The 23,091-nt window shown below is 47.5% G+C and overlaps 1 protein-coding gene across 1 annotated transcript; it reads right to left on the reverse strand.

Annotated features, from left to right (window-relative positions):
- Positions 1 to 393: 393 nt before the first annotated feature.
- Positions 394 to 2,550, reverse strand: LOC128270782 (transcription factor glial cells missing-like). Its single transcript, XM_053008200.1, has 4 exons — positions 2,540 to 2,550; positions 2,027 to 2,380; positions 1,723 to 1,945; positions 394 to 1,653 (listed from the first exon to the last, which is right to left on the reverse strand). The coding sequence occupies exons 1-4, from the start codon at positions 2,548 to 2,550 to the stop codon at positions 394 to 396; spliced, it is 1,848 nt and encodes a 615-aa protein (XP_052864160.1).
- Between the last annotated feature and the right edge of the window lie 20,541 nt (positions 2,551 to 23,091).

Here is a 23,091-nt window from a genome sequence, read left to right on the forward strand (position 1 = left end):
TTTAACAAACCACAAAACTTACAATACAAACCAGCCGTAATCGAAACGCTTCGAAGGACTTCCCCATCTGCCCCATTCGGAGCCGAGTGACTATTCTCTAGAGACACGTGCCCGTTCCACGTTCGATGCCGATCTAATAAACAGTGTTTGTATAAAAAATATGCATATCTATCGATGTAGTGAAGATAAAATTAGCTACTTCAATGAGCGTGGTCCTTCGATTTGCGTGCATTCAGTGCGTGCGTGTGCGGGCGCTATACCCAAATTAAACCCATGAATACAACACTTTTCCCCGCGGGATCTCTGGTACGTAGTAAAACGAAAAGGTATCAACAGAGTCAACACATCGGACACTAACGAACTACCTTAACTTTGAACTGCTCAGACTGTACTCTAGCTCAGATATTCACAGTGCTCCAGCGCGTAGTACTGCCCCGGCTGACCGTGGTTACCGACGGGGTTTGCACTCTCATCGTATCCCGGGTTCCAACCTGCGCCGGTCGTTGCTGTGGTCGTCATTGTGGACGAGTGGAAAAAACTATTATTCCACCACGAGCAAGAGTCTGTGGTCTCCGGAGCCATACTGGGAGCTCCATTTCCGCCGTTACTCTGCGGACCCAGATCGCAGGAGCTCGTCGGGAACGTCGGCATCTGTGGGGTGGGCAGCATACTTTCGGCAGGATTCGATGCGGTGGCCAACGATGGGTCGTACGCACCGTACAGCTGCGACGCACTCGGTGAGGATGACGCACTGTAGTTTTCGTAACCGACGGCCCCAACCGTGTACGGGTCCAATTGAGTGGCCTGCTCCGTGTCGGACAGCGGTGAGGAGAGCGTTGTCATCGTGGTCGACGTGGGCCGCTGAAGTGGCGTCACCGACTTGGGATCGGGATGTTGCGTCTTGTGCGCCGCCGTCGGTGACACGCAACTTGATTGGCCAATAAAGAACGAATTAACGCTGTCGCACGCACGCAAACCGATCTTGTTCATGTCCAGTTGGGCCAGCGAGTTGTTGTTGTTATTCTGGTAATCGACATGCGGACTTGCGTAGTACGCAATGTCATCCAGAATGCTCGAGCATCCGCTGGTGCTGGTGAGGCTGGCCGTATCGGTGTCGGTGCTGCTTTCGTACTTGACCGAATCAAAGTACCGTCCTCCGTAGCCGGCGCCGGTACTGTACTCGGTGCGGTACGGTGAGTATTGCTGGCCATTTTTGCCACCGTCGGCAGTGTCCAGATCAAACATGGTAGTCGTTGGTGGGCTGCCAAGGTGATGGTGCCCTACGGTCGATTGGTTCTGTTGGTACTTGTAGGTCCCCGGCATTGGTCGCAGAGGTTGGTCCAGCTGGAAGATCTCCTCCGGGTGGATGAAGTTTGTGTTGTCGTACAGACAGTTCTGGCCGTAGTCCTGGTTCTGGGAGCCCATCAACGGCTGCTGCGCCGTTTGTGGCTGAGGCGGTTGCATCGGTGAGTTGTAGGTACAGGCGGTTGGTTCCAGCGATCCGGCCAGATATTCCATGTGGTATCCCGACTCCTCGAACGACGCATCGGCAGACTTTGTGACCCTCGTGGGCGAGCTGGGAATGTACGCGCCCATCTTTGCCAGCGGGTACATCTGTTTGGCCGATTTCTTTGACTGTTTGATTCCATTAATCTGTGCGGAGTGCGGAAGTGGAAGCTGGAATCAATGCGTCCCAGGAAAACTGCTCCCCTTGTGACATACCTTGTTCATCTTGGACTGCACCGTCCTCAGGACGCGCTCCCGGCGGCCTAGGCCCAAGACGCGTCGCGTCTCACCGGATGATTTCGCCTCCGGTCGTGGATGGTCGTGAACGCCTTTGGCTTGGAAAAACACCGCATGGGGCGTGTGGCGCCAGAAGTGGGTCACCGGGTAACCGCAGTGTCCTCGGCACGGTTGAATCTCCAGAATTCCTCCGATGCAAAGTCTGTAAGCAGATGATGCGACTTCATTAGCACCACACCGAAGAGGAACTTCCGTTCGATGGCGGTGACCTGGCGGATCCTACCTGTTGGGACACGCTTTGCCCTGCTGCTTACGCCTCGCCTTGTCGCAGATCGCGGGCCGCAGGTGGATCTTGTCCCCGTTCGGTAGCACGCAACCGGCCGTACAAACCAACACTCCGAGGCAGCTTTTCTTCAGGATATTCACGTTGTGGTTGTTGGTGTTGCGCATGGCCCAGCCCGAAGCGTGGCGCTTCGCTTCCTCACTCGACGCCCGGTAGATGAACCGGCAGTGGCCGTCACTCCACTCCCCGTAATCGTCGTAGTCCGCCTCGGTGACGATCGGCACACTGGGGTCGTTGATGTCCCAGTCGACCGCGAGCTGACCACCACCGTTCGAACTGATCACGTTCGATTGCCTGTGAGCGGAAACGATGAAACAGAAACATTCGACACCATTAATCAAATTGCCGTGCCGGAACCGGACCGCGTGGCCGGGGTCGAGTCGATCCAATTTGATCGATCACGACGCACGCAAACAGCACGCTGGACGCGGACAACAAACACACAACACTTACACAATCACCATTTCGTCTCAGTTGGCCACTCAGATGCTAGCCAAACCGGAGCCACTCGAAGATAGGGTGAACCAAAGGGTTCAATTTAATTTTTGGTCCACCGAAATGGATTTTGTTCGCCAAATCGCCTTCTTGGCCGGCGCTACTTTTGAGGACACTTCCACTACTAGTCTGTTTCTTCAGTCACTCGACACTAGCTGTTGCCGTTTCTTGTATTGAAATTAAACCGGAGGAGTCACAGACATTCTTTCCGGCAAACCCCAAGCAGAAGTCACGACTTAGTTCAACACAGCTCACTTCACCTTTCCTCCATCAGCAACTTAGCGGTCACGAATGTTTGCTGGAGCACACAAATCAACAAACAACACCGTAATTCGGTGACCGGGAGTGATGACTGGTCCTGGTTTTATTCCAAGAGCTCGACGTCCTTCCGTGTTGGGTGCGCAACATAAACTGATCCGTCATCGGTCCCGAATCCAACGAAATCCCGTTCCTCTGGTACAGCATATGTTTTTCGAACCCTCGACTGATCCTCTCTCGCTCGCTCAGGATTCTCTCCACGCATCTCTTCTGCGAAAAACATCGACTCTCGCTCTCTTGATTCTCTTTCGGGGATGGAAAAACCTTCCCTACGAACAAAACGTTCAAGCATAGCGCAACATAAGTCGAGCTAACGCCACTATTCGTCTCGCTCTCGCTCACAGCGTGCGTGTGAAACATTTTATGCTCTTCCGTAGCTCCGCCTCCTGAGGGGCAAAATACCAACGAATACCGCTGCCAACCCCTCTCGCATGCCAACTTTACCCTTCCGATGTCTCAACGGGTCACCGATTGGGTGGGCACCGACGTACCGGGGAAAAGCGCTCCGAGCAGGACCCAGACGACATGGCCTCTGTTGCGCCGTCTTGCGTACTCGTGAGAAGAAAAGCCCTACGTTATGTTTTAATTATCGATCTGGGCCACAGTTCCCCACGGGCTTGGTGTAGTGGGAAAACCTCAGGAAAATAACCTCAAATCTTCGGACCGCTGACCTTTCGCTAGACTGCAAGATTGTGTGGGCTTCGGTGGACCTTTCCCAAGACGCCCGTGAAGTCCACCCGAGAGGGTGACAATTTATGCGACAAGTTACCACCACCATCCCAAACGATCCCTACGTTCCGTTCCGTTCCGATATGTGGTCAACCAGCAGAATTTCCTCTACCGACGCGCGACGGAGCTGACCTCAAGTGACATCGGACGGAGACGGGACCGGACCGGGTGGTAGGCAAATCAAATTAAAGCCAATCCATTGTCGCCGGTTAGAAGACAGATTTCTTATAGGCTCCATTAGCGTGGCCTTTCTTGCCTCCAGAACTACGCCAGACCCCCGGGGCCATTGATTGGGACAAGGTCGGGGCGATGAGCCTATGACAATGATCAATTGCTCTATTATACTTGTCGCAGCCACCGTAATTTTACACTACGGTGGCGACGATCGACAATTGTCCGGGACAGGAGAGTGTCAATTAATTTATATTTAAGTACTATCCTGCTATTAGTGAGGGGTAATCAGCCCCGTATTAGAATAAACTCAAGTCACAAACAGAAGCTTAGGTTATACTGAGTAGGAAATTCAAAAGCAGCCCGCTGAAAAACAGGAGTTACGAGCACACGAGAAACTGAAGCCGCATTCAAGCTCTTGATTGAACAAAAATTACTTTACAAAATGCTAATTTTGAATAATAAATACGAGGCGTTCATTTTACCCGCAAGACCCGCAGCGACTGCAGCATCAAACTGTAAATATGGAATTGTTATCTGTAAGTCTGTTATTTTGTCCTATGGTAGTGTTTGTTGAAATATTTATAATATTGCACAGATTATAATGATATAAATCCATGAATATTCTCTATGCAAGTGTATAATATTTTTGAACTGTTTTTTGTTATTTTCTTGTAACGTTTTTGAATCACTATTTCATGAAATATTTGATTTATTTTGCTACAATGAAAATAACTGGTTGTGCAATAAAATTTCATAAAATCTGAAAAATTTTGTTAGTTGACATACTGTTTCTTAAAATATTTCAAATTTTCGGAACAGTACAAAAATTAAAGGACGAATAATGTAAGGCTTTAGGTTGTAATTAGGGAGCAAAATGTAAGCGCCCGATGAAGCAGAAAGTGGAAAATCCGTAGAATCATTTTAGTTTGATATTTTTACTAATTCTTACTTATTCAGGGTTTATCGGGCTTGTGCAGTTGTTTGATAAACAAAAATGTATAAAGCAAAGCCATTCAAAAATGAGTTGTGGGTCGAACGGCTTAGATTAGATCTGAATCAGGCAAAACGAAGTTCTCTGCAAAGGGGCACGTTTTGCTTCTTTAAACAACGTAGGACAACGGAACAATAGGGATACACAATCGATTCGCACACCAAGCTGCGCTCGAAATTTCACCTCCAAACAATTTAAAACAGTCGCACGAGATACTCGGATTAGGCGAAGCCCCTGCGGATCGATCAATCTTTCACCAGTCAACACACGTATCGCTTTCATCAGCGAGCATTGTGTTGCCCATTGTGTTCACGACACACTACCAAGGCCGTAGAAACTTCCATTCCACTGTGTGCCAAAAACCAAAAACACCAGACGCCGCTTCGGTATCGGCTTCGCAAATCCCTAAAAGTCAAACCTCATTCCTAGATAGAGATGGCCACAAACAATTCGGGCATAGCCAGCTAATTGTTATCGACCTCGTCCGATCTTCGATCGCTGGTCGGCCAAACGTTCGAAAGCGCCCAAAAGCATTACCACAAAACCCAGCCAACCCTCCACGGACGACTAGCTTCCAGACTTTCCGGAGCTGCCCTCCAGGACTCCGGCTCGAGTGCCTGGCAGGCAGTCGGTGGTTACTGTTATCGGCGGGCCAGGATCTGATTTAATGAGCAGCAATTGAGCGTCACCATCCGTTATCGACTCGACCGACACTTTGTGTTCCTAAGGCGGAAGCGGTACTCTGAAGCTGATCGGCCTTTTGGCGCGCAGACTTCGGCAAGAGTTTAAGGCTCTCGGTGTGTTTGGTCTATCTACGCAACGGTTTTTTTGGATTTCCCCCAAAGTGCGCCGGAGTTTGGAAAGTGTTGAAACGGATGTCTCCCTGTTGGTGGCCAGATTGACGCAGCAAGCAAGAGCCGACCGTTATCAGCTCGTCTGGATCTACGGGACGAAAAATATGGTTTTTCTCGGCGGGGATGCGCTGTTGGCGAGGTTCGCCGTGCTGCATTTTCCCGAGTGCCCGCGACCGATTCCCCCGTGCGGTTCCCCCGTGAGTCGAGGATGCATTTTGCGTGGTGCAGTTTCGGAGAGCAAATCGATGGGAACGAAGCTCGTACAACCCTCGTCGGGCGGATGTAGCCAATAGGTCCGGTTCGGGGCCTTCGCGCGTCAATGGACGGATAATTTTTATCCGATTAGGAAATCTACTCCATAAAATACAATTAAGTGTGAAGCGCGGGAACCCGCCACACTAGGATCGCTCTTCAGCACGATTCATTTGCCTATTGTGCGTGTAGAGGATCTAGTTTAGACACTTCCGGAGGGCGCATCGGAACAAAAACCTCAACTTCGACTTCCGGGGCACCGCAAAAGCTCCGGGCCCCTATCGGTAGGCAGGATAAAGGACCGCGACGGAAAAGCTTGTTTCGTTAGCCCTGTATTCGTTCTGTGTGTTTTCTCCAGTTTTTTTTATGACAAACCTGAATGCAGATTAGACCCTTTTTGGGCACTTGTCGCGAGGGATGTCGGTTATCGATGTCACAGGTGTTGCCAGTTCTCCGGGCGTGAGAATCCATCGCCTGCAGATTAAAGCAGCGTGTCTGTACCTTGAAGCTGTCCCGAGCATCCGAAAAGAAACTAAATCCTTCATCCGCGAGAGGTCTACCGCGGGTTCCGACCCGTCAATAGACGTTCCTGTACAACCGTGGCCGTGGCGTTCCTTCGCCCTTCACCCCGGGGCACTGCGAGTATGCCAATAAAATAATGTTTATGATTGAGTGTATACACTGCGTGTGGCTGTGCGTTAAACGACCTACTGCCGGGCGAGCGCAGGATAGGATATTTTAATAACTATTAATTAATGCATCGATGCGGGCACTCTGAAGGAGTTGCATCCATCGGCGCTCCTGTTTCTGCGTCGGCCATGAATATCTTCCCCACTCAGATCGCCCTCTGTTACAGAGCGGCAGCTTGGGACCCGGCAAAGAAGAACACGACGTTGAAATGGGTGTAACGTTACGTTTCGGTTCTTCGGCGGAAAACCGTGGTGATCGTTTTTTCTTCAAGGGTGGCTAAACTGCCAAATTGATCAGACGGTTAGTGAGTTCTGAAGGGGACGTTCTTGAGGAGGTTTCTTCGCAGTTCCCTATATTATGTTGTTTGCTTGTATAAGGAAGTGCCGTAAAAGGTTTCCTTTATTACGCCAAGGCTTAGAGCAACATTTTGCAATGCAAAAAACTCAAATATTTAAGTACACTGTGCTATATGCCATATTTATTTATTTATTTATTTATTTTGTAAACATACGGCCGACGACGTAGCCGACTTACAGGGATAGCTTTTAATTGATCAAACCTTTTTTGAAGAGGCGAAACTAAAAGTGCGTAACCGGTTTAGGAACTGATAAATTACCGAAACAAAGAGTTTCCTCGTAATGGAATTTTGCTACTGTTATGTTCATGAAACTTCAATCTCCAAAATAAATTAAAACTTACATTTAATCGATTTTATAAATAGATAGGCACCCTTTCTGCTATCTCTGCAATATTTTGCACGTCACGTAGAACAAATAATACATCTTGAATATGGAAGAAATGCATCGAAAGCCCTATTTAAGGGAACATGAAAAACTAATTATTTAGCATTCCTTTCCATTTATTTGTTGCTGGAAAAACAGCTTTCTTTAAAAGGAAAAATGTAGTCAATGCAAAAAAGTACTTATGTAAATATCAACGAAATACACCGAGTCCATTAACTGCTCAGGCAGCGAACCGTGGGAGAACTCATTTCTTTGTGTCGTCAGCGCCTTGCGGTCGGTGTGGATGTCGTTAGTGCTACGTGATCCTCGCGACACCATCGCGACACCTTCCTAACGGATGTACGGAAATGGTCCGTTGCTGGTCCACTCACGGCCCCAGATGTCCGGAATTCCAGGTGTACAGGCCCATAAATTGATTGTTTACAGTGACTGACTCGCTGGAGTCGCGGACACACACACACAGGCAGCATATCTTAACAAGAAGTGCAGTTGTCGCCAACCAGCATCTTTCGATGTCCGCAGCGATAAAGGGGTTTGCGTTGGCCGATTACAACTGTCTCACAAGGGCTTCCTGTAGCCGTGGTGGACGAAGTCATCTTCAGCGCTGTGCACCCGGATAGCTGCACTCCCGATCCCGCCATACAGTTGGCAGTTGGTGTCCAGACCAGAACGAACTTCCTACAGTGTGGACGCAACGAAGGCCAACGGTTTTATGGATCCCTCAGCGGCGAAACTACTAAACTATGATTAATACTTGTGCACGTGTCAAGTTGCACCTCCGTGCGATCTCCTTTAACGGCCCAGTGCGTTGCGGTGCACGGAGGCGTGTTAATTTCTGGTGGTCTCCAGTGCCTTGTGGACGAGTTTTTCATCGACCGACCGACCGCCCAAGAGCTTCGCCCGGCGTCCACAAAACACATCCACGGCCACGGCAGTCCGTCACAGTTTCCATCTCAGGCTGAGGATCCTCGCAGCTCGCACCAAGTAAATGATTTGATTACCGGGCTCCGGGGCCGATCTGGCAGATACACCCTCCCAAGGGCCCAAAACAGGAACGCCATGGTATTTATGTGCAAGTCGGCATTCTTCTTCAATTAATTTTCATTAAGGGACCCTATTTCAATAAAAACCCAACCGCGCGGTGCTGTGCGGCAGGATTTTCCTCGGTTCCAGTGGCGGGCGGGCCTCCTGGCTGGAGGAATTACGCTCAAGTACGGACGGCGGGTGATTCGCAGTAAACAACCGATCTCACCCGCCCGACCCGACTTCTAGAGTGGGACTGCCTTAATTGAGCGCAGCGTTTGAGGGATTTTCGATTTAACATAACGCAGGCAAATGAGACGAAACAAAATGGAGCCCAATGGAGGTTGAGTTCCTGTTGCGCAGGCGAACCGGCCGGTGGTTCCATTTTGAGGGAAAATCCATTTATTACCATCATCATCAGCGCCACTGTTGCCGATAAGTGCTGTGTGCGGATGAATTGTGATTCAGGTTCCAATCTGGGTCCAAGTGCAAGTCTCTTTTGTAATTCAATTAAAGCCTAATGCATGTAGGTTGCCTTCATTAATGCTTTCTCCCAGCTGGAAGTTAATATTATTTTGACTGTAAATGAAAACTTGCAGGGGATTTCCACCGTCTCTTAATATCGTTTGGAAGAGATTATTTCAAGGGAAAACATTTTAAATATAACAACATAATGTAAAAAGTAACAATAGAATACCGACCACAAATAATGTTTGGTTTTTGAAAGTTGCATGAATTGAAAATATCCATAAATACAAATGATGAACTTTATCCTTGTGTAATAAAGCGGACAAGTAGAAAATTATTTTATCTGAAAAATCATACACATGCTAACCTACATCTAGCGCAACGGGAACAGATAATCGATTGGCAACCATCCGGCGCCAAATCCACCACTAATTGGTAGCAAACATTAATTTGCGTCAGGTTTTACTATATCACTGCCGGAACGCGAGGGTTTGGCGAGGCACTCCGCTCCTGTCCCAGGACTCGCCCATAGGCGCCCTCCTAAACGGCCCAATTACGAAATCATCAAACAAATGCAAGCAAAAAAGCACAGACTCCTCACGCCTGAGTGGCCGACCTCGTCTGCCCCGGATTGTTTGCGATAACGTAATCATCGGTTTTATTTGCGCATCTAAACCTAATCTCTTATCCGTCGCCCTGTCGACCGGGTCGACCATGGCCGCTCCATGGCTCCCTGAACATTAAATAAAACATTCACCGATCCGTGATTTTCCCAGGCGGCTGTGTCACGAGGCCGAGGACGAGCAAGGATCCTACTCTCCGGCTGGGGATCCGCTCCGTGCACATTTTGTAGCGAGCACTAGATAACGCGGTTCCGGATGGCTGGAAACAGGGCAGCAGCCGGTGAACTCTGTCGGTGAACTTGGGGCGATCCTCTGGGAAGTTCAAAGCAGCAATCATCCATTCAGCCATGGTAGGGTCCTGATAAAAAAAAGAATGTATCACTGCCGAACCACCCATGGAAACTGGTATCACGGGACAAACGGGACTGTCAATGGGAGTGCTCCGTGTGGCGCTCCCTAACCTCACTTAACCCAGCACCGAGGCAGTTGCGGCGGACTCGAGCATAGATTCTTTTATGTGTTGTGGCCGGGTTCTAATTAGATATTTTATCAGATAAAACAATTTAACGTAGCACACACTCGTTCGACTGGCACGTATGGCACGTATGTATCGGACGCTCTCCGGGGCTCCTGAAAGACGGCGGGTGTATGTGTGTGATTTCTGTGTGATTAGAAAACCGTTTGAACTTTCGAGCCAGACATTCAAGTGTGTACGACACTTTCGTCGGTCCATTACCGGTATTTCCATTTACCGAACGATACGGCTACGGCTCCTTGTTTGCCTAATGGTGTAGGAACATTGTCGTTTGGGTGGTTGGAACTCGATGCCGAACGATTTACAAGATCCATTGTGCCGTCAGTCCAACGCCAGTAGTTCAGGGTTCACAAAAGAAGACACCAACACTAGGTGAAGATAAGAAGTTGGACGTATGTTTGATGCTCCCCGGTTGGTGGCGTCGAGGAGCTTCAGCTGGTGGCTGGTTCGTGGAAGAAAAGGCTGTGTTCTATCCTGGAAATAATTTTCCATAATTACAGGTATGAAACCGGTCTTTGGGAATCGTTCTACAGAATGTTTCATTTCGATCAACGTAATCATAAATTACTTATATATTAATTACTTATAATAAAAAGAAATAAACTCTTTACCAAATTGTTTCATAATGCTACACCATACAGGTATATTTAGTTTCTTTCGAAAGTTTTCTTCCTTTGTGTTTCGACATCGCCCACAATGTCTCTTATAAAATTAATTTACAAAAAATTTACAAAAGAATTTATTTAAAATAAACACTCATATATCCGAAACAGATTCAACTTAAGATAGCTTGAATAATACTTACTTTTTTTCTAGAAAAGCTGTAAAAATATGCAGAACTTTTATAGCTAACGCCAGAGAGTTTTAGTTCAAAGCAATCTTTATATTACTTCTGTCAAGACATAAGTTAGACAAACAATCAATGTAAATCCATTAAGGCACGATTGTGTAGCAATGATCAACTCAATAAAATCGTAGAACAGAACGGGGCCGTATTTAGCCATTCCGATTCTGACCCATTTCCAATCACACCCTCTCATTCAAATTGACTCCATCATCAACACGGTGACTTCATCGAAAATAATCCTCAACAAATTAAATCTTTTCTTTTCGCTCCCTTCCCCACAATGCCCATTTTATCCCTTTTTCCAACAATAACAGCAACAAAGGCCAACGTAACAAACTTAGCCCCGTGGTCCCGAGTTTCACCTGCGGCCAACGGTGACTTTCCGGGGCACAGCACATACATATTTTTATGTACCGATTATGACGAAGCACCCGAAACACTCGAAAAGGACACCCTGAAATGCAAAAGCAAAGGAACCCCAACAAAGGTCAACAGTCGTTCGGTCGGTTCACTGCTTTGGAACCACCGTAAAGGATGCTAAAGGATTACGCGTTTCACTCGCTCTGGGTCCAGCTCGAAAAGGACGATGGACAGATAAGGCACAGCCGACCCCGGGCAAACATAATAGAAACATAAAAGGCAGATGTAAATCCTGGTGAATTAATACGTCTTTAACCGCACACACACACTCCTCGTGTCGGGCGAGCTTATTTTATTGTCTCTCCCCGGTCCGAGCGCATCCGGACGGCATATTAATCCGTTGGCGGAGGTGCCGTATGAGACCCTCGCTGGCTTGTTCTAGGCGTTCAAGGTACGTCCCGGTGTTCTGCCAGCTGAAGGGATCGATGGAAGGGTCGAGCATCTGCCGCAACCGATAGCCGCAGCATGCCTTTTGCATAAGAAAGCGAAACCTTCAACTGGCCATTTACGCCGTTGTGGCGGTGTGCGCCGGTGTTTAATCAAGACCCGTCGCCACCAAGTGGTCGCCGCGACGGGAGGGACGTCTGGCTCGGCCGGTGTGGCTTCTAGACGAAGAAGAAGCAAGTAGACAACGGTGTTAAATCTTCGCGGCCGGCTTGCGCAGATGGGCGCTCTAGCACGTGCCCGCTGCACGCACGCCGCGAATAGAGCCACTTGCGGTGGCCAGCACCAGGCCAACAAACTCTCCTAGAGGAGGTGGTTGATGCGTGTGCGGTTCGCGAAGAATGCAAGCAGATTGCGTTTTGGGCTGCGAACCCGTTTCGCAGGCGGTCTTCGAAGGTGTCAACCAAAGTGGAGAACTTGGTTCGAGCCGCTGGCACATTATCACCTTGCGCAGCTTGCGCTTTCGGCGTGCCGCACCGAGTACCGGTGCCGTGTGGTGATTATAGTAAAACCGTTTTGCATATCGGTCATGAATGCTAGCCACGGACACATTTTGATGGCGGCTCAAAAACATTGAAACGTAATGTATTTTTTATTGCAAGTTAATTAAATCAGAAACATTTCAAATAGTGAAGATATTGAAAGGAAATATATTGAAGCATTTATCTATTTACGTTCAACTAAATTGTCTCCTACTTTTCAGCATAAATAGGAGAAGTCACCGTCTTGTTTAGCTGTTTCACAATTCATACCCTGTTGTTTTTTTAAATCTATCTTTAAATCTGTATAGGCTATGAATCAATTATTGTTTCCAATTAATTGTTGATTATTGTATTTTATTCATCATATTTTTCATTAATAACCTTTAAATGCTGTGTTAAAGTTCTTGAAAAATCGCGTGATTCTATTGTTTGACTGGGTATCTCTTTTCATTACTTGTTTCTTTGCTTATTACTTTTACCAAGCATCAACTCCAAGCATGGAGGCATCAACTTTTTTCAAGGACTCAATCGTTATGCAACCGCTATGAATATGTCAAATTATTTCACCAAGTATCATCAAGTAGAACTGATTTTGCTAACTGATTTGTTGGCCGTGGCATTTTTTACAACCATTATAAAATCTCTTGTTGGCACCATCCTGTAGACGATGTAGATTTTGATATTCGATTACAAACACCCGAAAACACTCATGGAAAGCTGTCATAAAAAGCCGAATGAAGGCATCAAGCTTACGACCATTCGTCGGTTCCATCACCGTGAACGAATCCCCAAACACAAGCTAATGAATGTGGCTGTTGATTTTTACGTGCAATTAAAGCGAATATCGGCAGCTCCCGATGTGCATGTGCAGTCCAGATGCAGTCCCTCATGCAATGCAACCCTTCACACGCCATCCTTTGCACGTTTTTTTTGCGGAATTATGCATCAATATTGAAACCGTCCCCAGGTTTGGCACGAATATTATGCGGGACCCAGCCCACCAGCCAGCCAAAGGACACCGTTGGCCGTTACGCAGGACCGTCCTCTGGCAGGACTCGTGTTTCGTTGTCAATCATCACACAAACACACGCAATGTGCTTCTGCTGCCGTCGCCGCCGCCGAGTGCCTCGGCTTGACATTTATGGTGCGGTGCGCGCTGCGCGTCCGATCATCGAAACGGGGTATTAATTTACGCAAATTTTCCACGTCCACACACCCGGAAACTGCCGGTGGGCTCGGGGCCGAAAATTTACGATTATGACCAAACTCCGTTCATTGTGGGAACCGTTGGGCTTCACCCAAAAGGATTTACGCGCGGCAACAACAATGTCGGGCTCGAACGGAGCCGTGGTCGTAAATATTCGCACTGAGCACCATGCATCGGCAAATTGTCCCACCGTACCCCAAACGGAACCGACCGCAAAGCGAACAGTTTTTCAATTACTGCACCCATTACTGCTGCATCGTCACTCAGCCTCCCCTGCAGTTTTGCAGCTTTTATGGAAATTTGTCTCTCGGTCTCGCCGCCGCCGATTGACGATGATTTGACATCTCGCCCGACGACTGACGGAAACCGCACCGTTTCGTCAGAATCGTTAACTTTTGCCTCAGTTCCGAGCCGCGGGTTCTGCCGTTCTAATCGGGGCGCCACGGGAGACTATCGTCCGCCTTGTGCCAGGACCTCCTCTGTGCCCTTCTGCGCCAGGGGTTTCGCCGTTGCGCCGTTCCTTTTACGGTTTGTTTTTATCGCTCTGCCTTCACCTGGGTGCGTTCGCCTCCAGAACCACAAACCGAACATTTTCTAGCACCTTGCCTGTGGTCGTCGGACGTGAGCGAAAACAAGCAACACAGCAAACGAAGCGACCTTATGGCAACAAAATCGTTAAGGCCTCCGCGAAAAGCGAAACACACATCACCTGAACAAATGCAACAAGGGTTGTGGTTGATTGAATGAAGAGAAAAAAATGATCACAAAATGGTGACACAGCGCACAACAACCAAGAGAGGCGTAAAGTTTGGAGAAGAAAGGCTGTTCAATCCATTTGTCCCTTATGGCACCCGGGAAAGTAGTTCTCACTTTACGCACAGCACTGTATGGCCGTTCTTTTCACCGCTGACCTTCTGGCCTGCTGACCTGCGCGAGTTCTAAAGATCAAGTCTTCGTAGAGGTAGAAAAAAAAACAATTATACACACCAATCACCAAACCGCCGAGAAGCGGAGTTCGGCTCGTGGAGTTCGTGATCGCTCAACTACGAACCACTAATTGAAACATCACCTCGGTTGATTGTTGTTCCGTTTACTTTACTCGCCTAGCCGCGGCCTATCTCTATTGCCGCGGCTGCAGCATAAGTTATGCTCGGTCGCGGCTCACGCGCTGTCGGTTTCACTCGAATTCCATCGATCAGAGGATGGTGGGCCGCCGGCCGCCAGATTGATGAAGTTGTTTGGACGATTTGACTGATTTTCTGGTTCGTTTCGCGGACGGTTTTGACGCCCGCCGAAGGTCACTCCGGCTGGAGCGTGGGAGCTGTGGAGATCGCTGGGTTTGCGATAATGTTCCTTGGTCTGAAAGCGAATTTAACTTAAGGTCTTTGCACCCTGCGATGGCTTTCGAAAGGCGTTGACTCTTCCTTCACCAATTTTTAGATGCCTTACGCTTGGTGATTGATTAAAAAAAATGTACAAATTAAAAAGGCTGAAAAGATATTGACGAGAGTGATGAAAGCAATGTTGAAAACAGCACAACCAAACCCAAAACTCAGCGTAGTGTTGACGACATAACAAATTGTTTGTTGTTGTTGTTTGTTGTTACCTGTTTGTTTGTTATTAACTGAAACAAGTAAACAAAACATTTTTAAGAGTAGGAAAATAAATAAAATTATAAATGATACCCTAAAACCAAACAATAAAAGCAACCTTTTTAATCTGCAAATAGAAGCGAGATAAAACCGCGCCGTCAGTAAACAAAGCAAACTCAGCTCCTGCTCTATATTTCAAGGGTCAGCCATTCGGGCATCATCCTCGCGATCGGCACAATGGAAATGTCATCCATAATTTTATGCAAAACCTGTCCTCCCATCAACCAGCACCAGCAAAACCGTGGGAAAGCACAACATCATTCCCCGGGGCCCCCGGGGGCCGAATCCTCGCGCCCGACGCCTAACCCGAAATCATAATTTTCCATTTTGAAATTGTTGCAAAAACCGACGTTGCTTCAGCGCCGAGCGTGTGGCGTGCGGGGAGCGTGCGGGACAATTCTCAAGTGGGCACTTGGGCAATTGTTCGTCGTGCAACATATTGCTCGTCGCCTACTGTGCCGGTGCGCCGAAGGCTCTTACCTCACTCTCCCTTTGCAGTGGGCCCGCGCCGGGGCGCTGTTTCGGGCTCGACTCTTGAGATTTTTAATTCGAACCTGAATGCTGCGCAGCTCTAAGCGCCATTTCTTTGACAGCAGGAAGGATGAACTATCGTGGGTCTTTGTTTTTTTGTGCTCTATCCCTTCAACCACTGCCGTGACATTACCATACAAATGCGAATGCAATATCGTCTCGAGGGGACAATCGTTTAGGATTTGAGCGTGCGGTCGTCCGATTCAACAACGCCCTCGAGGCTCATCGACATCGTCGGAGGCCCGCGGATGCAAGAGGTCCCGAGACCACGGCTAGGGCACTTGAACTCTGTTATTGCTACTCTCCATGCTTCTAGAGCATATTGTTCTTCCTTTATCTCGTTTACGGTTGTGCCACCATCGCTATCAATATTTGGTCCGCCAAACGCATTAATAATTTTAATTTTTATCCCATAACTAATAATAAATATAATTAATAATAATAAACTAACTACATAGGTTTCGAATATAACCTAAGCATGTTTCATTCAATTCCAGTCGGATTCATATACGTGTTTGTATAAATTTATTCTTTTCATCGTCTAATTTATACCCTCGAGACACCATGCTAACTGTCGACATTTTCTATGATTTAACAGTCCCATTTGTGTTTCAAATTTTCCTCGCACTACTGCTTCGGATTGAAAAAAAATAATCGAAATGAAGCGTGACCCCGAGATCACTCAATCGGCGCAATTTTGTGTCGAATTAGAGTATCTACTCCAAAAGTGGCAACACTTCCGCCCAGCGGCCCAGCGGGACCCGTTGGTCGGAGCGTGCGCCAGATCTGCTCGCTTTCGATACGCCCAAGTAGATTTTAAAAGGAAGATTTCACTCCTATCCCTCCGGGCCCCACGCGCCAGCCCGGTGCAGGACTGGCCATTAGAGGGATAGGCCTGCTTCAAAGCCGGGCGACCACCGAGAGCGCGGCTCGTGTATTTTGTTTCATCGCCAGGCCTTTAGAACAATTCGGGGTTCACACAAACCACGCTGAGTGGCACTCGTCAGCGTCGTCGGTTGGCATCGACATTGACAGCCCACCGCAGGGACGATTATTTTGTCGAATTACTATAATTTTTTTCCCTCGAGGCCTCTCGAAAGGATAGCTTGCAGGCTCTTTGGTTCCTGTGCGTTCCGCTCGTGACCCGTGCAGCTTGCAACCGCAGCGAAGGACATGGACGGATCGGTCCCCGTAACCGTGTCCTTCACCTTCACCTGCAACGTGCGTCTTGCGCGATGAGCAGCAGCATCGCCCAGTTCAACCGGTGGTCGTCGCCGTGTCCAATGTGGCGGTAGTCGAGCACCGAGCGAGCGACTCCCCGCGGTGCAGCATAAACATACTGCACACCGGGCAGGCATGGCGTATCATTCGATAGCATACTCGCAGTTGCTGCTGCAGCCGTTGAACGTTCGCTTGCATTGTCTAAGGGCAGTGCCAGCGCGTGTAAGAAGATATCCCATTTTCAGCATCAAAAACGCATCGAAGAGCCATCACGATGAACCTACGGCGTGGACCAATATTCCATCAACGGCCGTCGATGTGTGGCTGAAAGATGGGGTCGAAGGAAGTTTTGCCATGACGATTCTATTTCTGGTAACAAACTATTGATCATTACGGCAAATGAATAATCGTAAATTGCATGTATCCCTCCTAAAAACCCATTAAATTAGAATAAGGTAAATAAAACTGAACAATAAATAATGAAAAAAAATCATTTAAGATATCAGGACTATTAAAAAGATATAACGAAAATAAGCCAACCAAAGTATTAGAAACAAGCTACAACATTTAGTGAACAATAAAAAATAAAAAAAATTTAAAAACATAGATGAAACAACAACTTATCAATGAAACAATGAGGATTGGGTCTACGGTGCTAGGTGGATTTGTTTGAACGAGAATGCTGATCAAGAACGATGGTGAGCCCTTCACAAAGCAATATCGTGCCATTCAAGACATTAAGACTTCCAGAAAGTGTGAAACGAAGAAAAGGCAGAAAGAGAGTGAAGAGTGAAGAATACGTTTCCCTGTTCTTCCCGTCTGCCGACCTCGGTCTTGGTAGCGAAGTGAAGCCTTGGCCATGGTTGCGGGCGGCACAGCTGGACGCACCTTCCAGCAGCAGAAGTGTGCCCCAAAGCAATCGAAGGACTCGCCAGACGGAGCAGCGTCTTCAGCCGCAGGGAACACCGTAAGACGATACACGAGACACGCTGCTGACATGGCATACCACACACACACCACAAGTCGTTCCCGATTGTTCCGAACCACCAATCGTCCTTTTGTTATCCTTACGCCACGAAAAGGACAGCGCGAAAGGGGGCCGTTTAGGGCATTAATTTGAGCATTTAGTGAAACACCAGTCCGAGGGAAGGAATGCTCCTTCGCTCCTTTCCTCGAGCCGGGTCGGGCAATTCGACAAAAAAAGCAAGAACAAGAATAAATCCAAAGGATGCCCGCTGTGTGGGCCCATGATTTATCCATTTAGCCGGGATTATCGGACACATTTGAGCGTTTCGTTTTCTTAATTTGTTTTGTCGCTCCTCTTTCGAGACGATTATTGTGTGATTAGCACCATTGCACCATTGCGCGGTGGGAGGATAAATATTACCAAAGCGATCGATTGAGATCGGTTGAGGTTTAATTTTTATGTAACTGCCCGCCGAAGGACGTACCCCCGCGGGAGCATTGTTGGCCGACCAGCGTTGGTAATGAAAGAGGTGAAAAGGGTCACTCGAAGACAGCGACACGCTGATCAAAACACTGCAGCCCACCCAGCAGCTCTTAGGAAAGGATTCTCAACATTGAATAGAAAAACCGATTGATTTCTTACTTTTGTGCGGTAAGGCAATGATTGATTTTATCTACCAAAACGCCCTTGAAAGCAATAACCTGTCTTCCTGGTGTTATTGTGCAACTTAATATCCGAACAGCGAGCTTCAAAATGTTCATATTTTTATGGAAAAGTATCATGGCGTAGGATTCTTCTTCGCTCTCGTCGCTTTTGTGGCTAGAAAATCCTTTTGTTAAAAATCTGTAAAAACTGATCGCGATGCTTCAGAAAATAACGAAGGTTCGAAGGTTGTTAATAAATTCTTTTAAAGCACAAATCAATAAAGATGACAATCTAACAACATTCCGAACAGTACCTTCATTTCAAAATTTTTCATTAAAATTTATAGTTTGCAACCACTTTTAAGTTTTCCATTTATATTTTCCTGTCAAATAATCTGATTTTTTCTCAGTAACATTTCAATGCTTCTATGTTGATTTAACTAAATGTTTCATTCAGCTTTTCCAACATTTGAATTCAGCAAAAGGTAATGTAACTTCCCGGCGGCAGTGGTGGGACTGGCCTCATTAACTCTTGATTTATATCCTCTTCAAAACATTTTGCATCCCTTAAAAAGTGCGGTCGCGTGTGATGTGCAGAGCATAAACCCGATTGTTTTGCTTACGCCTTTCAATTGCGGCCTCTAAAATAGCATACAGAAAAAGAAGAGTTGAAGTGTATTTGTTTTTCGTAACACGACACCTTCCGGTTGGCGATAAGTTGCAACATATCGAGTAACATAATGCCGCGACGCGCAGGGGATGTACCCGAACACCGCATACCGCGAAAACAAGAGATAACACCAAAACGGCCACACGAAAAGTGAAAAAAGAAACCAACGCAAAATCAAGGCCATCGGGGCCTTGGTGCAACCCCCGGAAACGCCCGTTCGGCGTAAGCTGGGGCGGCGCAACCTCGGTCCGTGGTGGCCACGTGCCCGACCGTCCGCTGTCATCGCGCACCGACGACACCGCGACGGCTGATAAATGCGCAACCAACAAGCGCACACTTCCGGTTGTGCCAACCGGTGGCCGGAAGCTATTGCGAGCCGTTTAAATTGATTACACCGGCCATTGTTACCCGGGTGTGCGCGCCCGGCCCGATGTTCATCGACTGTCACTCCACTCCGTTCACCCCTTTCACTCATTACCACGCCAGCCGTCGTGGCCGTCTCGCGGAGGGAAAACTTTAAACTTCCGGTGCGCTCGTAAATCAAACCCCGGGCCCTGTTCGCTCTCGACACTTTAAAGCCGGATGCTTCCGGATGCGAATCTGAAGTGCCTGCGTCCCGGCGGTCCTGGGGTCCCGTAACCCTTTCTCGTTGCGTTTTCCTCCTTTCCTTTCATCCAGCATGTTTAAAATGGGTGTCCTCTGCCTTCCGGAACGCCGCTCTGCACGCATGACCGCTAATAGATCTGCTTTTGTCAGTTTTGTTTGACAACATGCGTGCGTGCGTGCGTGTGTGTGTGTTGCGAAACGCATGTCAAGCGAGAAAGTTGATAAACTTGATCAAATTACAAACATCACTCGTCAGAACGCGGCGCCCGGGAGAGCATCCCTTATTTAATTCCCGTGCGTCCGTTTTTTACACATTCTACGGTAGCCGAACGAATCTCTTTCATCCTTGACACATCCTTTTGCCGTAAACTTCGTGAGACATCGCTTGTGGTGGCAGATTGCAATTTACGCCGATTAGAATCATTTCGAAAGTGTCCTAAATAAATGGATGCCGCTTAAAGTCAGCCTGAAAACGGAGTCTTGGTTTCAGAAGTTCAGAATGTGTGAATTTTAGGTGGCTTCTAACCACCAGCCAGCTAAACGATGACCACCGCCACCGGACTTAAACCCTTGAAAAGCCAACCCCTAGGCTAGAACGTTTTTCTCACGCCTCTCGCAAAGGACGACTGATGATGGTGACTCACGCAACGCATTCGGCCCACTGACCGACCGACCGACCGACGTCACTCTCTCATGGGGACGGCCGTCTGCTCGAAATTAACGTAGCTAATCGGTCACACTCGCAGGATTAATCTTGTCGGTTCTCCGGTGCGAGTGGCAGCTAAATTTTGGGTAGCTTTCCGATATGGAACAGCTCCAATGTTATTTCCCACAAGATTCTTTGAATGCTTATTGATACGATTTGCGTTTCAATCACAATCCTTTTCATATTTTATAACATTTAGTTGCAACATTTTTATATATTCACGTTTACACTGTTGGTATATTTTTATTTGACTTATTTATTGTTGATTGTTATTTATTTATACTATTTACTTCTTCAAGTAAATGGTTCAATACGAAATCTTGATACACGAATTCCACTACAATGATAAGAAAATGGCAACTTTCCTAGCCAGTCCAGTTGGTAATGCGGAGTGCGGATGCATTTTTCGCCCTAAAAATGCAAAGCAGTACCGTGAGTGTTGACTCTAGCCAGAGCCAACACATAAACACTCTCACCGACCACCGCTTCGCTACGGTACTTCACGATTTTCCTGCTGCCTCGAGAGCGCATTACGGGCTGGGTTGGGTTCATAATTACCGTTGAGCATAAATCATTTCACCCCTCGGGCGACCCTAGGCGTTGTGGTCGTGCCGCCACCCGAAAAAGGCCAACGAAGATAATTTCTTCCGGAGAAAGCTTTCCCCGTGTCGGACCGTGAAAAACCGGTGCGCAAAAGGCGCCCAAGACTTCCTGTTTGACTCTTTGGCTTTGACAGCAGAATATGTTTTTTTTTTCTGTTGTGCGTAATGATGCATTTGGGCTCTCTTCCGGCTCGGGGATCGGGATGCGCTTTATTTACCATTAACAATTTAACAGCTATTGAAAACGAATTAGGGGTCCCGGCGACCCTGAACCCTGGCGAGGGGAATGTGAGAATAACATAAAAAATTAGGATAAACAAAACGGTGGACCGCGCCGAAGTCCCCGTGGGTAATGTCTTACGGAAAGTGCAATTTTCCGCACGACACGCGTCGTCGTCTTCGCGCTCGGAGAAGAAGGAGCCAAACGATGGGTTACTCACTACAAAAAGCATAGCATTTTAGACAAAAAAATCGATCGGGATTGAACCTCATGCCCAAACTATGCTTGGAATTCCGCCAAACTAACGATCCGCCAGGACCGTGGAACGCTATCGGTTTTGCGGCGTGAGCTAGTTTCCCCCGGGCGGTTCCTTGCTAATTGCTTTGATTAATGATTTTCGCGAAACGAACGAACGAAAGAACATGCCGCCCGGTCGAAGTCAGATCACGTCGACGACCCTTCGGCGGAGGTGATGTTGATTGATGGTTCGGCTGGTCGGTGGCACGTTGGCCGCTGATCGCAAGGACTCGGCACCGAAGGAGCCGGCAGTTCGATTTTGGCCGGTTACATAATCAAAAGTTAATTAGCACGTTTTTTTCGCCTCCTGGCCCGAACCGGGGGTCGGTGAATGTTTGTTTATGCCTGTCGACCCGATAGTGTCGTACGTGTCGAAACGAATCTAGCGCCATGATCGGCGTGACTGTCGTGCGCTTTTCGGATCTGTCCGTTTTTTGCCCACTGCAAACGAAGGAACTAGTGAAAGTGTTTTCAGCAGGAAGTGAATGGGTTTGTGATCGTTAATTTCCTGTAATGAAAGTACGGAAAAACCTACCGTTTGCTTACCGTTTCCGGCTTTTATCGTAATATTAAGGGTTGTGCAAAAATCTTATAAATATTTGGTCTTGATTAAAATAATAAGTTTTGTATATTCTGTTTGTTGTATAATTTGTTGTATTGTTTGAAAATTATCTGTGTTACTGTTCACTAATTTAAAAAACATTTGGATTGTTTCAATTATGTCACCTTTTGTTACATTGTTTCTTATGCTATCAGAAAAAATCAGACTGATCTAATAGACTCTCTTTAGTTTATATAACTTTTTTCCGATTTTCATTTTTATACTTGTGTAACTTTGAAATAGAGAAAGTTATTTCATATTTTTTAGTTATTTAATTTTTCCTTTTATTGTCTGCTTGATCCCCGCTCAAGAAGCATAAGGCACTTAAACTAGTTTGTTTTCCCTTGTTTCCCTTTCCCTAGTTTTCCCTTGATACTTCGAGTATAGCTAATTGCTCCGTTCAATTGTTTGTTGTAGTATATTGTTTAGTTTGATTTTAAAAATTTTGTTTCACTTTCGAGATCCGGCATATCAATCGGATCCGCCTTTTCATTTTCACTCTCCCAACACTTTTCTGGTGCCGCAATCCTGCTCAGGTTCGTTAGCCAGTGTGCCTCTTACATCACCGCGCGTCATCGGGGCACTCCCAATTCCCCCTTGTCGACTCCAATTAAATTCACACCCGTCTTCGGGTGCGCGGTCTGTTGACCAAAAACAATGCAAAACAAACAAATAAGCCCCGAAAATGAGGTGAAAAGTGTCGACACCTTTAAACCACCGCCTCGGCTTTTTCGCCTGCGGCAACGATGGCCGCGGAACGCCTTAAGAAATGACGGTGACGACGGTTGCTCGAGGTACTCATTAAAATCCACTTACCGATGAGGTGTGAGGCGAACCCGCGGCCCTGTCATAACTGTCCTTTCGCGTCCTGCCAGTCCTGCAGGACAACCGGCCAAAGGACCAGTCCCATTACGCGCCGGTCATCATCAGGTGTCAGGTCCGGAGGAGGTTTACATCATAAAGCCCCGTTCCGGGCGTTCAGGGAGGTGATAG

The sequence above is a fragment of the Anopheles cruzii genome, chromosome 3 (assembly GCF_943734635.1).
Source record: "Anopheles cruzii chromosome 3, idAnoCruzAS_RS32_06, whole genome shotgun sequence".
Taxonomy (NCBI): Eukaryota; Metazoa; Arthropoda; class Insecta; order Diptera; family Culicidae; genus Anopheles; species Anopheles cruzii.

Bases quoted from the DNA above. Each gene is read 5' to 3' on its own strand.
- LOC128270782 (XM_053008200.1), bottom strand. The intron at 1,946-2,026 runs GTAGGATCCGCC...ATCTGCTTACAG, and splicing joins GGCAAAGCGTGTCCCAACAG to ACTTTGCATCGGAGGAATTC. The intron at 1,654-1,722 runs GTATGTCACAAG...CACTCCGCACAG, and splicing joins TGCAGTCCAAGATGAACAAG to ATTAATGGAATCAAACAGTC.